The 14,435-nt window shown below is 53.9% G+C and overlaps 1 protein-coding gene across 1 annotated transcript; it reads left to right on the top strand.

Moving 5' to 3' along the window:
• The first annotated feature begins 927 nt into the window (after positions 1–927).
• Positions 928–14,030, top strand: Pygm (glycogen phosphorylase, muscle associated). The gene is made up of 20 exons (XM_046445755.2): positions 928–1,262; positions 2,266–2,367; positions 2,445–2,523; positions 2,607–2,710; positions 3,055–3,186; positions 4,433–4,544; positions 4,644–4,726; positions 5,082–5,225; positions 5,502–5,594; positions 5,759–5,905; positions 6,071–6,234; positions 6,538–6,652; positions 7,221–7,322; positions 7,759–7,906; positions 8,147–8,205; positions 8,324–8,465; positions 8,868–9,075; positions 12,947–13,081; positions 13,433–13,499; positions 13,614–14,030. Exons 1-20 carry the CDS (start codon positions 1,020–1,022, stop codon positions 13,761–13,763), a joined length of 2,529 nt encoding a protein of 842 aa, XP_046301711.1. The 5' UTR covers positions 928–1,019; the 3' UTR covers positions 13,764–14,030.
• The last annotated feature ends 405 nt before the right edge of the window (positions 14,031–14,435 follow it).

Here is a 14,435-nt window from a genome sequence, read left to right on the forward strand (position 1 = left end):
TTAGTGTGGCTCAACTTTGGTAGGGGTGGGGTGAGGGCAGTTTCCCTACCTTAGGCAACACCCCCCCACATGCCACCTGCTGGAACTCAGGTCCTGGTCCCCCTTCTCACAGCTGCTCAGTGTCTTGAATGCTGGCCACACCTCCGTTCAAGGCACACTGACCCTTAGTTCTTGGCCCCTCTTGCCATAACATGCGGCCCTCCTACCTGTGTGCAGCCACCAACGGTGCCCCAGCCCAGGTTCTCTGTCATGATAAACCTGACCAGGGCTCATTTTTCCTCAGTCTGCACCTCCTGGCAAATATCTAAAGGGCTGAGGATATCACTTAGCAGGACCTGGCTTCCATCTCCAGCACCATTAAAAGAAAAGCAAAAAAGTGTAAAGCAAGCCCTGCTGCTCTGCTGAGGGTAGATTGTGTCTAGAACCCAGGACTAGGCCTCCTGAAACCCGTTCCCTGCGACAGCCCCCCAGCCTCTGCAAGAGTCCACAGTCCATGGGGCTGGGATTGTGGCTCAGAGGGAGAGCACTCGCCTCACATGCATAAGGCACTGGGTTTGATCCTCAGCACCACATAAAAATAAAATAAAGGTATTGTGTTCGCCTATAAGTAAAAAAAAAACATTAAAAAAAAGTCCACAGTCCAATCCCACACTTCATCTGTAGCTCAGGAAAGGGGCCCAGCGGGGGATGCCTTAGCCCAAGACACAGCCTCCCAGGCCAATGCTGCCTGCCTCATCTTGCCTGGAAACCTGCAAAAAGCAGGAACAGGACAGAAGACGGACTGTAGGAAGTGGGTCAGTACAGGCTGCAAACAGGCCTCCCTTCCCTCCCCTCCTCTTGCCCCCAAAATAGCTCCAAGCCTCCTGGCCAAGACCCTCCCATGGCAGGGGAGGTGGGGCAAGCTGCTCTGAGCCAGGCTTTAAATCCCTTCTGGGCTGGGGAGCTCCACTCCCTGGCTGGAGGTTCCGCAGAGGCCGCCTGTCCACTTGCCCCTCAGTCCGGCCCGCCCTCCTGCAACCATGTCCCGGCCCCTGTCAGACCATGAGAAGAGAAAGCAAATCAGCGTTCGTGGCCTGGCCGGCGTGGAGAATGTGACTGAACTGAAAAAGAACTTCAACCGGCACCTCCATTTCACACTGGTCAAGGACCGCAATGTGGCCACCCCACGCGACTACTACTTTGCACTGGCCCACACTGTGCGTGACCACCTCGTTGGGCGCTGGATCCGCACACAGCAGCACTACTATGAGAAGGACCCCAAGGTGCTACTGGGGGCACCCTAGAGGGGGGGGATGGGCTGGGATTCTGCCAGGGAGCTGGGAGACCCTGACCAAGTGGCTACCCCTTCCTGGGGCCTGGGTTTTCCGTGACAAAAAAGGGTCACCTCAGGGTCTTGGGGTTGGAGGATCCAGGGTGCCAAGCTGAAAGGGTGAGGCTAGGGGCTAGGCAGGGGGCTGAGGGCAGGTGGCTGCTTATAAAGGGCTAGTGCCCATTTAAGGTTGGAGGGGCTGCTGATGGCAGGAAGGTTCAGGTGGCCTGGTTTGGGCCCTCGGTGGGAGGACATGTCACCGTATGTGTGTGTGGTATGCCTGTACCATGGGTGGGGAAAGGCTAGGGAGTCTGGGACAGCAGGGATCAAGTGTCTGGTGGGGTCATGGATAAATGTCAGCAACCTAATACCCCATGCCAGGGGTGGGGGAGGGGCGGGAGGGGACCAGGAAACGGGGAGACCAGGCACTATCAGCATCCTCATGCCGGCTGTCTCTCCATCCGCTTCTTGGCACTGAGGCTAGAGGGCCAAGAGGAACTGGGCACTGCATGGATGGGAGGCGGCAATCTCTAGCCCTGAGTCACTGTGTGACCTTGAATAAAGGCCTCTTTTCTCTGGGCCTTGTCCTTGTCCTTTGGGGGAGTACTTATAGGTGCTTCTTTACATCCTGACCCCCTGATGGACTATTGGGGGTGTGTGGGTATGACTGAGGGGGACTCCACTTCTCCCAAGCACCTCAATTCCTGAGGTGGGTCTGACCAGCCCCATTCTCCAGATGGGGAAACTGAGGCCAGAGAGAAAAGGCGTGTGTCCGAAGTCAGAGGAATGATGTGCCTTACCTGTGCCCTGAAGTCTGAGTGAGGACAAAAAAAAAAAAAAAAAATTGGGAACAGATATGAGACATGCTGGGGCGTGGGAGTGAGACAGAAGGGTGAGAGGCTGAACGCTGATGGGTGACTCTGACCCCTTTCCTGTCCGCCTGTCTCTCTGGGCAGAGGATCTACTATCTGTCTCTGGAGTTCTACATGGGACGGACACTGCAGAACACCATGGTGAACCTGGCCTTGGAGAATGCCTGTGATGAGGCCACCTACCAGGTGTGGTGGGGGGGCTTTAGGACTGGGGGTATTCTCTGCTGGCACTTGGTACTGACCACTGCCACCCCTCCCCACAGCTGGGCCTGGACATGGAGGAGCTAGAGGAAATTGAGGAGGATGCAGGGCTGGGCAACGGGGGCCTGGGACGGCTGGCAGGTGAGAGGTGGCTTACAGGAGTGGGCTGGGCAGAGGGTTCCTTCCTGTGGGTCCCTGACACCCACCTCCATGAACACCCCCAGCCTGCTTTCTGGACTCCATGGCAACACTGGGCCTGGCTGCCTATGGCTACGGGATTCGCTATGAGTTTGGGATTTTTAACCAGAAGATCTGCGGGGGTTGGCAGGTGAGCAGCTTTGGTCCTGACCTTGTGGCTGGCACCCAGTCCTGATGCAGAGGTCTCCCATTTGGTCATCCAAATACGGATAGTTCCAGAATCAGCCCCAGCTTCCAAAGAAAGCACCCTGGCCCCTCCCCAGTTGCCCTCAAACCAGCTGGTGACCCCTGGAATATGTGGTCTACACTATGGACTGCTAGGGACAGACTTGTCCTACAGGACAGCCCACCAAACCAGGGCCCACTGTAGAGGGCGCTCCAGGCCTCTGCTCCTGCCCTGCCTCATCAGCCACCATGGCCTGGGTCCCTGGGTCTGAAGCTGCCTTCTTTTGCCCTGACCTGCCTTCCGCTCAGATGGAGGAGGCTGATGACTGGCTTCGTTACGGCAACCCTTGGGAGAAGGCTCGACCTGAGTTCACGTTGCCTGTGCACTTCTATGGCCGAGTGGAGCACACGAGCCAGGGAGCCAAGTGGGTGGACACTCAGGTGAGGATGAAGGGCTGGGGGAGGGAGCTCCTAGAGGAAAGAGCCTGGAGGCTATTGAACCCAACCACCTGAGGATCAGAGAGTTTAAGCACTTACTTACAGTCACACAGCCAGAGCCAGGAAAGGCTGGAATGAGGATCACAGGGGGCCCAGGCTCAGTGCAAAAGGAGGAGAGAGGCTGTCCCTGCTCCGGCAATGCCTCTCCCCTGCCCCCACTACTGTCCACACCACTAGAGTCATCAAAGGGCTGTCACAGCAACCTGACTCCTGCAGAGCTGACCTGGGGGTACTGAGGAAAGCAAACCAACAACCTCAAAAGGGGCCAAGGGGAGAAAATTAAGGCCTCCCGAATACAGTTGCTCTGCATCACCCAACAGCAAGTTACAGGGGGCCTAAAGCTAAGCAGGCAGCTGAATCCCTGGTCAGTCCTCTTGCTGTGGTTGCAGGTCACGGCCTCCAGATGGGCCTCCCAGAAGCCTCTATGCTTTCAGAAGTGGCATTTATTCCACTGATATTCAGAATAAGGCCCAGGGGCCGTGGCGGCTGGCACCTGCGGCTCCGGCTAGAACACCAGAGACTGGCTCCCTCGGGCTCTGCCAGCCTGCCTCTCTGCTCTTGGATCGGTTGTTCCCCCTCCCAGTTTCTGTGCTCCAAGTGGGAGAGTGGCTGATGTCTCCTCAAGGGGCTCCCTTGGAGGAGTGGATGTGCCTTGGCACTGAGGTGGCAGGCCGAGTTTAGCAGCCATTACTCTGAGGGAGGCGGGGACAGCATCAGTCACTGCTAATTACCTCCATGATCAACCAGACATAAGACCTTTAGATAGACTTGACCTCTGTGCCCTTTCATAACCCAGGGATCCCTTAGCCCTCTCATGAGTCCAGAGTGTCCTCTGGCTTTTGCTCAGCCACATCACTGCAGAGTAGCCACCAACACAGCCAGCCCTACCGTGGGCTTTGGACTTGTCACTTGGCTTTTTAGCTTCCCAGAACACTCATGAGAATGTAATAAGATCGAAATTGGGGGTTTCTGCTTCTTCTAGATGAGATCCAGAGAGGTCATCGGTTTGCTCATAGTAACACAGCTAATGAATGCGGGCACTGGGCCAGGACCAGGGCTGGGAGGTGACAGAGTGCAGGGGCCATGCCTTCAGCTCCAGCCCTGTGGGAGAGGGAGGCTCCAGAGGCACAAGCAGGCAGATGTCCAGGGCTGCCCCCACCCGGCATCTCTGACAGAGTGCTCCCTTCAGGTGGTGTTGGCCATGCCCTACGACACACCTGTGCCCGGCTACCGCAACAACGTTGTCAACACCATGCGCCTCTGGTCCGCCAAGGCGCCCAATGACTTCAACCTCAAGGACTGTGAGTTCATCCTCCCGTCCTGCTAGTTAGCAGCCCCCCCGCCCCCCGCCTGGCTCACGCTCAGCTCCAGCCTGACCCTGTCCCCACTTCGTCCCTCAGTCAACGTTGGCGGCTACATCCAGGCTGTGCTGGACCGAAATCTGGCTGAGAACATCTCCCGTGTCTTGTACCCCAATGATAACGTGCGTTGCCCTTTGGGCTTGAGTCCTTGGGAGAGGGGTCAGGGGAGCTGGGGAGGGACACTCTCTGCTGCCCTAGTGTCACTAGAGCATATTGCTGGCCCTGTGTGCCCTGTGTCCCCCACCTCAAGCTCTGAGTGGGAGGACACCTGAGTCCTGAAGGAGGCAAGATAAGGTAGCTCATCATGGATGGCTGTCCCTGGTGACATCCACAATACTCTCAGTCCCTCTGTGCCCCTGTCCCTGACCCATTCCTGCTCTACTCCTGGGGTCTGGGGGGCCTGGGTAGTTCAGGGCCTCTCCTGGCCCCACCCACAGCACTCTAGGCCACATCCCTGCCATCTTGCACTGTCTCTAGTTCTTCGAGGGGAAGGAGCTGCGGCTGAAGCAGGAGTACTTTGTGGTGGCTGCCACCCTCCAGGACATCATCCGGCGCTTCAAGTCTTCCAAGTTCGGCTGCCGTGATCCTGTGCGCACGAACTTCGATGCCTTCCCGGATAAGGTACGCCCCCAAGACTGCCTTTACCTTGTCCCGTGTGTGACACCACCTCTCCCTTCCCGCCTTAGCTGGCCTGGCTCCGTGGGTGAGGATGTGGCTGCTGGGGGGATGGCAGCGCTCCCTCTCCCTTCAGCAGTCGCGGAGCTGCGCTCTTCCTGGCTGTTGCTGGGGCCTGCTACCCCTGGGCACCTCGGTCCCAGCTCAGCCACAGAAGGGGCAGAGGACAGTCACCACAGCACTTGGGTCAGGGCCCATATTGACTCCTCTGCCTCCCCCTAGGTGGCCATCCAGCTTAATGACACCCACCCCTCCTTGGCCATCCCGGAGCTCATGAGGATCCTGGTGGACCTGGAGCGGCTGGACTGGGACAAGGTGGGCTCAGGGCCCTGCCACCTTGAGCTTGTGCTCTGCCTCAGGGTCCCCTTCCCAGACGGGAGGAGGACAAGAGCTGAACAGGAGACCTGAAGGTGGGGGCTGTGGTGTGTGGAGGGCCGTGCCCTCCAGCCTCTGTCCTAACACCCTGCCTCGTGTCCCAGGCCTGGGAGGTGACAGTGAAGACCTGCGCCTACACCAACCACACGGTGCTGCCCGAGGCCCTGGAGCGCTGGCCTGTGCACCTAATGGAGACTCTGCTGCCCCGGCACCTTCAGATCATCTATGAGATCAATCAGCGCTTCCTCAACGTGAGCCGGGGTGGTAGTGTGCCTGGGAGCGGGGCGTGGCAGGGGTTTCCAGCCAGGACCTGAACCTTGGGCACGTGAGGGCTATGGGCAAGGCTGGGCGGGTGGTAGGGGCTGGGGACACGAGTTCCTGGGTCCTGGTCCTAACTCTGGGCTCTTCCGGCACAGAGGGTGGCCGCCGCATTCCCCGGGGATGTAGACCGGCTTCGGCGCATGTCACTCGTGGAGGAAGGTGCGGTGAAGCGCATCAACATGGCGCACCTGTGCATCGCCGGGTCGCATGCGGTCAACGGCGTGGCTCGCATCCACTCTGACATCCTCAAGAAGACCATGTGAGCCTACCCCGAAGACCCGCCCCTCTTTCGGCCCCACCCACCCCATCGTGCCCTGGAGGTCCCACTCTGTCGGTCCGATCAGGCACCACCTCATCCCTGATGGCCCCTTCCAAAGATGTCGGGTTTTTATACACACCATAACCCTTTCCAGTACAGTCCTGTTTCCAGCTGACTCCTCTTAAGCTCAGCACCCCACCTCCCCCAGGGCTGCATCCCCCATTCTAGAAATTAGAGTAGGGACCCCAGGGAGGAGAGCCCTGCTGGAGTGAGTGGTGACTCCCACCCAACCTCATGCTGCAGCTTCAAGGACTTCTATGAGTTGGAGCCTCATAAGTTCCAGAACAAGACCAATGGCATCACCCCACGGCGATGGCTGGTTCTGTGTAACCCGGGGTTGGCAGAGGTCATTGCTGAGGTGAGAGGCCACTATAGGGCCAGTAGGGCCAACACAGATCCCTTCAGGCATCAGATGGGTACCGTTGTGCAGGTAGCTCACTGTGCAAGTGCTCCCAGGTGAGGGCTGAAATCCGTCCTCCATTGGGTTCCCAAGCCTAGCATGTGTCCGGAGAGAGGAGCACCATTTCCTTATCTGCCTGAGCTGTACTCAAGGGCTAATGGGGGCCGGCTACAGAGGTCAACCTGCTGGAGTTCACAATCTATTGGAAGGGTCATCAACAGGTCACATCTGAAATGAGACTGTGAGAGGCTGATGTCTGATAGAGGAGGCTCAAGGTTATGCCGGAAAGGCCAGGGATCCAGGAAGGCCAGCTGTGTTCAGCGGGGGTCAGCCATCAGAGCTCAAGGTCGGGAGGGGAAGAGGATGCACCATGCCCTCACAGGGGGGCTGGAGGAGGAGCAGATGGGAGGTCCAGAGCGGCAGGCTAGCGGGGAGGAGCCTGGCTGACCTGGGAAGGGACCCCTCCTCTGTGTCTGGAGGCAGGAGGTGGAGGGACGGGGCTTGGCTGACCCCCATCCTCCCGCAGCGCATCGGGGAGGAATACATCTCGGACCTGGATCAGCTGCGCAAACTACTCTCCTATGTGGACGATGAAGCCTTTATCCGGGACGTGGCCAAAGTGAAGCAGGTGGGGAGGGCTGTCAGCTGGGACGGCTGTGGCTATCCCAGGGCTGGCATGTGGTGAGCGCAGGAGGACCCAGACGCCTGGGTCAGGATGGCAGTCAGAGCCCATCTCTCCTGCCAGACCCTGGAGTTCTGGTCAGTGATGGAGGGCAGCATCGACCTCATTGGGAGCGTGTGGGCATGGACTACAATGTCTGTCTTGGAGCAGGGGTGGAAGAGGGTGGCCAGTGAGCCTCCTGCATCTACCTTCCTGAGCCTGGGTGAAAGGAAAGACGACATGAGGACTATAGGAATTCTTTTTTATCTTTAGTTTTTTGTGGCGCTGGGGCTTGAGTCCAGGGCCTCAGGCAGAATCTCTACTGCTGAGCCATATCTCCCGCCTGGACTGTGGATTTCTTGATGCCTGAAGACTACTAGTAAGCACCCCACTGTGCCTGCAGGAAAACAAGTTGAAGTTCTCTGCCTACCTGGAGAGGGAATACAAGGTCCACATCAACCCCAACTCACTCTTCGATGTCCAGGTGAAACGGATCCATGAATATAAACGTCAGCTCCTCAACTGCCTTCATGTCATCACCCTGTACAACCGTGAGTGGCAGCTCTCCGCCTGTCCCAGTCCTCCCTGTTTGACCCAAAGCTCCTGGGGCTAGGTGACAACATGGTATTATCCCCATTCCACAGATGGGCAAATTGAGGCTCGAGAGGGGGACGTGGACAGCCACGGGGCAAGTAATTGCCCAAGTCAGGCCTGCTATCTTCTAGCCCAGGCCCTCAGGGGCTTCTACCCTGAGGGAAAATCTGGCCCACTTCATCCTCTCATTTCCATAGGCATCAAGAAGGAGCCCAATAAGTTTTTTGTGCCTCGGACTGTGATGATTGGAGGCAAGGTGAGAAGCCCAGACCAGAGCTCTGGGCCTTGACATCTAGGTTGAATCCACCTCACTGGTTTGTGGGATAAAGGGTCAGGAACAGGGTGGTGGCACTGACCCCAGACTGTGCTCTTAGGCCGCACCTGGGTACCACATGGCCAAGATGATCATCAAGCTCATCACTGCCATTGGGGATGTGGTCAACCACGACCCAGTGGTGGGAGACCGCCTCCGTGTGATCTTCCTGGAGAACTACCGAGTCTCGCTGGCCGAGAAAGGTGGGGTGCGACTGGCAGGAACCTAGGGAGGCCCTGACTAGTTAGGTCCCAGGAGAGGCATTGGTTATTTTTTCCTGGGGTGCTTGCACATTAAAGCAGGGGCTGTAGAGGGCTGAGCTGCGAACATGAGCTCCTTCAGTGGTGGCAGGGCAGGGTGCAATCCCGGGGGAGCTGGGTATTGGTGGTGCCCTTCAGATCACACAGTGGAGGATTCAGGTTGGCTGGCTCCCAGATATTGGTGAATGACAAGAGGAGGAGGGTGGAGTTGGAGAGGGAGATTGGTTAGTGAGGACTAGAGGGATCAGGTAGAGGGGACCCTGATCTGGCTCTGCCCAGGCCAGCCTAATACAGCTGGGAGGGGGCGGTTCCCCAAGTTGACATAGTTCTGCTGCTACCCTACAGTGATCCCAGCAGCCGACCTCTCTGAGCAGATCTCCACAGCTGGCACAGAGGCCTCAGGCACCGGCAACATGAAATTCATGCTCAATGGGGCTCTGACCATTGGCACCATGGACGGGGCCAATGTGGAAATGGCAGAAGAGGCAGGAGAGGAGAACTTCTTCATCTTTGGCATGCGGGTGGAGGACGTGGACAGGCTTGACCAAAGAGGGTAAATGGGGGTCAAGGACTCCAAAGTTGAGTGTTCATTGGCAGGAGGCACTAACTATGGCTGTTGGAGTGCAGGGTTAGGAGGCAGGGGCATGCCTGGAAAGGGACCCAGGCTGTGCAAGGGCTTAGTTATGGCCATGAGTATTGTGGAAGTTCATAAGGTGAATGAAATGGGGAAAGAAAGAAGAACACAGAAGTGAAGAGAAAGAAACAGAAAATCATGTCAACCCTAAATAATATTATGATGGAATTGGAGGTAAAATTAAACCATTAGCTACCTGGAAATCATGGCCAAAGAGAAGACCGTAGAGTTGTAGTTACAACTGTGCTGTGGTCAGGAGCACAGTTATTAAAGGAGGTTTTTTTTTTTTAAATTTTTTTGTTGTTCAATGGACTTTTATTTTATTATCGATACGTGGTGTTGAGAATAGAACCCAGTGCCTCACACACGCTAGGCAAGTGCTCTGCCACTGAGCCACAATCCCAGACCTAGAGGAACTTTTTTTTTTTTTCCATTAATTTTTTTTTTGGCCTAGGCTGGCCTCAAACTCATAATCCTCCTGCCTCAACTTCCCAAGTAGCTGGGATTCCCAGCCAAAATTTTATTTATTTTTGTGGTGCTGCAATCTAATTGAGGGCTCTCCACATGCTAGGTGAGTACTCTACCACTGAGCTACATCCCAGCCTAAAATTTATTTTTTTAAATATGATTTTTTAATTATAAAAGTAATACCTCCTCATTAATTAGAAAAATATAAAACAACAAAGAGTAAAATAATTGTCACCCATAATTGCACACCTAGGTTAAAAGCCGAAGTTCCCTTCTTTATGTGTGTTTCTATGTATACACACACTCTCTCTCTCTCTCACACACACACACACACACACATGTATGTGTACATGCATATATCGTTTGTTTTTTTTTTTAATTTTAGAATCAACCTTTTCAAATTAGAGTTGTGTCTTTTTTTTTTTTTAATTTTTTATTGTGGGTTGTTCAAAACATTACAAATTTCTTGGCATATCATATTCCACACTTTGATTCAAGTGGGTTATGAACTCCCACCTTCACCCCATACACAGATTGCAGAATCATATCAGTTACACATCCATTGATTTACATATTGCCATACTAGTGTCTGTTGTGCTCCGCTGCCTTTCCCATCCTCCACCCTCCCACATATATCGTTTTTAAAAGTTGGGGATAAGGGCCAGCATGGTGAAACATCCCTGTAATCCCAGGGGCTTGGGAGGCTGAGGCGGGAGGATTGCAGGTTTGAAGCCAGCATCAGCAACTTAGAAAGGCTATATGCAACCTAGTGAGATGCTGCCTCAAAATAAAAAATAAAAAAGGCTTGGGATGTGGTTCAGTGGTTAAGCATCCTTGGGTTCAATCCCTGGTACAAAGAAGAAAAATGTTTAACAAATGTTGGGAATAAGGTATGTAAATTTTAAGCTCTGATACCTTATTTAATACTGAAGAGACCTTTTCTTTCTTATTTTTTTGCAGTCCTAGGGATTGAACTGAAGGCTTCACACATGCTACAGGGGACTGTGTGGGGCCCAAAGTGTCAGCTAAAGCAGGGCCTGGAATCAGAGACATTGTGGAGGAGGCCTTGGTTTCTGTTAGGAAAGGGCATCTCCAGCTCTTTTATTTGTTATTTTATTTTAAGACAAGGTCTTTTTTTTTTTTAACATATTTATTTATTTATTTATTTTAGTTATTGGCAAACACAACATCTTTGTTGGTATGTGGTGCTGAGGATCGAACCCGGGCCGCACACATGCCAGACGAGCGCGCTACCGCTTGAGCCACATCCCCAGCCCTTAAGACAAGGTCTTACTAAGTTGTTGAAGCTGCCCTTGAACTTGTGATCCTCTTCCCTCAGCCTCCTGAATAGCTGGGATTATAGGCATGTGCCACCATGCCTGGCTAGAGAGACTTTTTTTTTTTTTTTTTTTTTGGTACCAGAGATTGAACCCGGAGCGCTTAACCACTGAGCCACATCCCCAGACCTTTTTTTAAAAATTTATTTTTTTTTATTTTTAGTTGTAGATGAACACGCTAACTTTATTTTTTTTATATGGTGCTGAGGATGGAACCCAGTACCTCAGATGTGCTAGGCAAGCACTCTACCACTGAGCCACAACCTCAGGGCCCCCAGACCTTTTGTGTACTTTATTTAGAGACAATCTCACTGAGTTGCGTAGGGTCTCACTAAGTTGCTGAGGCTGGGTTTGAACTCGTGATCCTCCTGCCTCAGCCTCCTGAGTTGCTGGGACAGGTGTGTGTCACCATGCCTAGCTTAGCAAGACATTTTCCATGTCATTAGTTTTCAAAATCTTTTAAAATGTTTGTATAGTGTTCCATCTTAAGGACATGCATTATTATTATTATTATTATTATTATTATTTGGACCGGGGATTGAACTCAGAGGCACTTAACCACTGAGCCACATCCCCAGTCCTTTTGTTTATATTTTATTTAGAGACAGAGTCTCACTGAGTGGCTTAGGGCCTTGTTAAGTTGCTGTCTAGCTTTGAGCTCACCATCCTCCTGCCTCAGCTTCCTCATCAGCTGGGATTACAGGCATGTGCCACCACACCAGGCTTATATATTTAATTCATTTCATATGGTTGGACATTAAGGTTAATTTTGCCTGTTAGTCTAAACATTACTGTAATGAACAACCTTTTACATCATTGTTCCCTTAAAAGAATTACTAGAAGAGTTTTTTTGTTTTGTTTTGTTTTCGGTCAAAAATTATGAGCTCTTAAGGCTCAGACACAGGTTGCCAGATTGATTCCAGTTTATACTTCCACCAACAGCCTCAGAGAGCTGGCATTCAATGCCAAGAAGAATCTCTCCTGTGAGGCTTGACTAAAAATTGGCTTTGTCCTTTCGGCAGGAAGGTGCTGTGAAACATTCTGAGCAAGGTCCCACATTTTTAGGACTAGGCTTTAGAACAGTTCCGGTTGCAGGGCAGAGACTGGGCTGTAGGGAGTGGAGGGGGGACTGTGTGGGGGCCCAAAGAGTCACCTAAAGCAGGACAGCACAGGGGCCTGGGATCAGAGACATTGTGGAGGAGGCCTTGGTTTCTGAGAGGAAAGGGCAGGAAGTGAAGGAGGCCAGGCTGGCCTTGTGGAGGGTGTCGAATGGGGAGTCTGGGGAATAGGTTTTGCCATCTCAGAAAGTGGAGGAAAGCTGGTACGCCTGCAGTGATCTGGGTTGGATTATCAGAAATTAAGGGACATACCTGAGGATGTACCTGTTGGTGCCACCTGGAGCTCAAAGACAAGGCCAGGGATGGGCTTGGGATGGTGGCGGAGAAAAGACATTCACAGAGGTTTTTTCCTTTCCTTTGCTTCTTTTTCTTTCTTTTTTCTTTCCTGGTGCTGGGAATAGAACCCAGGGCTCTACCACGGAGCTGCACACCAGCCCAGGCCATTCATGGAGGAAGCAGTAGTGGTGTGGAAGAGCCCGGGTTTGGGCCCTTGGCTCTAAGACTTACCTTTCCATCCAGGCTGAGTTTCCTCATCCACAAAGAGGAAAAGTGGAGCAGAGTGGAGGGGACTACTGGGAAGGGACCTCCAGAGGGAGTGTAGCAGCTCAGGGAGGACAGCAGCAGGCTGGGCCTGGGTTTGACTGAAGCTTGGGACTTCCCAGATCTTTTTTTTTTTTTGTAGTTGACAGAATGCCTTTATTTTATTCATTTATTTATATGTGGTGCTGAGGATCGAACCCAGTGCCTCACACATGCTAGGCAAGCGCTCTAACACTGAGCCACAACCCCAGCTCCTTCCCAGATCTTCTCTGGAGGAGGATCCAGGAAGCCCTTACTAGGGAGTTGACTACAGCTCTGCCCTGGCAGGTATAATGCCCAGGAGTACTATGACCGCATTCCTGAGCTCCGGCAGGTTATTGAGCAGCTGAGCAGCGGCTTCTTCTCTCCCAAACAACCTGACTTATTCAAGGACATTGTCAACATGCTCATGCACCATGACCGGTGAGCTGGCTGTCCAAGCAACCATGCAACTGGGCTGCTGGGCTGGGCAGAGCTTAGGGGTGGGGGTGGGGAGGCTGAACAGGGTCCTGAGCAGCTGTGGCCGGGTTCTTTTTTTTTTTTTAATTTATATTTTAGTTTTATTTAGGTGGACACAATATCTTTACTTTTTATTTTTCTGTGGTGTTGAGGATCGAACCCAGGGCCCCGCATGCCAATCCAGCGCGCTCCCGCTTGAGCCGCATCCCCAGCCCTGTGGCCGGGTTCTTCTGAAAGCAGCATCACTCTCCAAGGCCCTAGCTATCCACTGGGGCAGAAGGGCCCAGACCTTGCTGCCTCTCCTTTCCCTTCCAGGTTTAAAGTCTTTGCAGATTATGAAGATTATATTAAATGCCAGGAGAAAGTCAGTGCCCTGTACAAGGTGAGAGGTCCTGGGCGGGGGTTGGCAGGGCTTTGGTGGCCCTGGCTGGGATGAGGCAGAAGTTGGGGAACATGCTTACGGGAGTGAACTTCAGAGTTCCCCTCTGGCCTATAGAACCCGAGAGAATGGACGCGGATGGTGATCCGGAACATAGCCACCTCCGGCAAGTTCTCCAGTGACCGCACCATTGCCCAGTATGCCAGGGAGATCTGGGGTGTAGAGCCTTCTCAACAGCGTCTGCCAGCCCCTGATGAGAAGATCTGAGCTTCCAGACCAGACCCCAAGCCTACCCTTGAGTGTTTGCTATCCCTTGGGCCAGCTCCAGCTGGTCACCCTGAGAGTGGGCCACTGGAGTTAGGTCTTTAGGCCCCTTCCTGGAATCCTCACTGTCTCAGCCTCTAGGTCCCAGCATCCTGGTAACTAAGGACACTGCCCTCTTCCTGTCCTTGGGCTCCCTGTCCTCTCCTATTTATGGGGTCTGACCAACTTCACCCACTCCCCAATAAACTGATTCTCCCTGGAGCGTCCTTACTCTGTGGGAAATATTTTTAGCTTTTGGCGGACACAACAGCAGCTGCACAATCACCCTCTTAACCCTCCTACCCCTGCCAGCAGGTGCGTCCTGGGCTGGGGGGTAGCGGCCCATGGGGGCGGGGCCTGGGACTCTCCCTTACCCTAGTGTCAGCCTCCACGCCTTTCTTCCCAGTGCTGTGTCCATACTAGGTCAGCTGCCAGCTAGGCTGGCCGAGGGCGGGGCGCCCTCCTGGGTGGGGCCCACTGGGGCTGGGAGCTGGGACTTGGGATGAATCCTCCCGGACTACCGAGGATCCACACGGTCACCGGAGGAACCCAAGAGGGGGCGTGGCCTGCGGGTGCTTGGCGCCCTCTTAGCCCCGCCCCTAGCCCCGCCCCACTGCGGCGTTTTAGGGTCTCTTA

The sequence above is a fragment of the Marmota monax genome, unplaced genomic scaffold, assembly GCF_021218885.2.
Source record: "Marmota monax isolate L192 unplaced genomic scaffold, Marmota_monax_Labrador192_F-V1.1 WCK01_AAM20220418_F8-fsc00038, whole genome shotgun sequence".
NCBI classification, from domain to species: Eukaryota; Metazoa; Chordata; class Mammalia; order Rodentia; family Sciuridae; genus Marmota; species Marmota monax.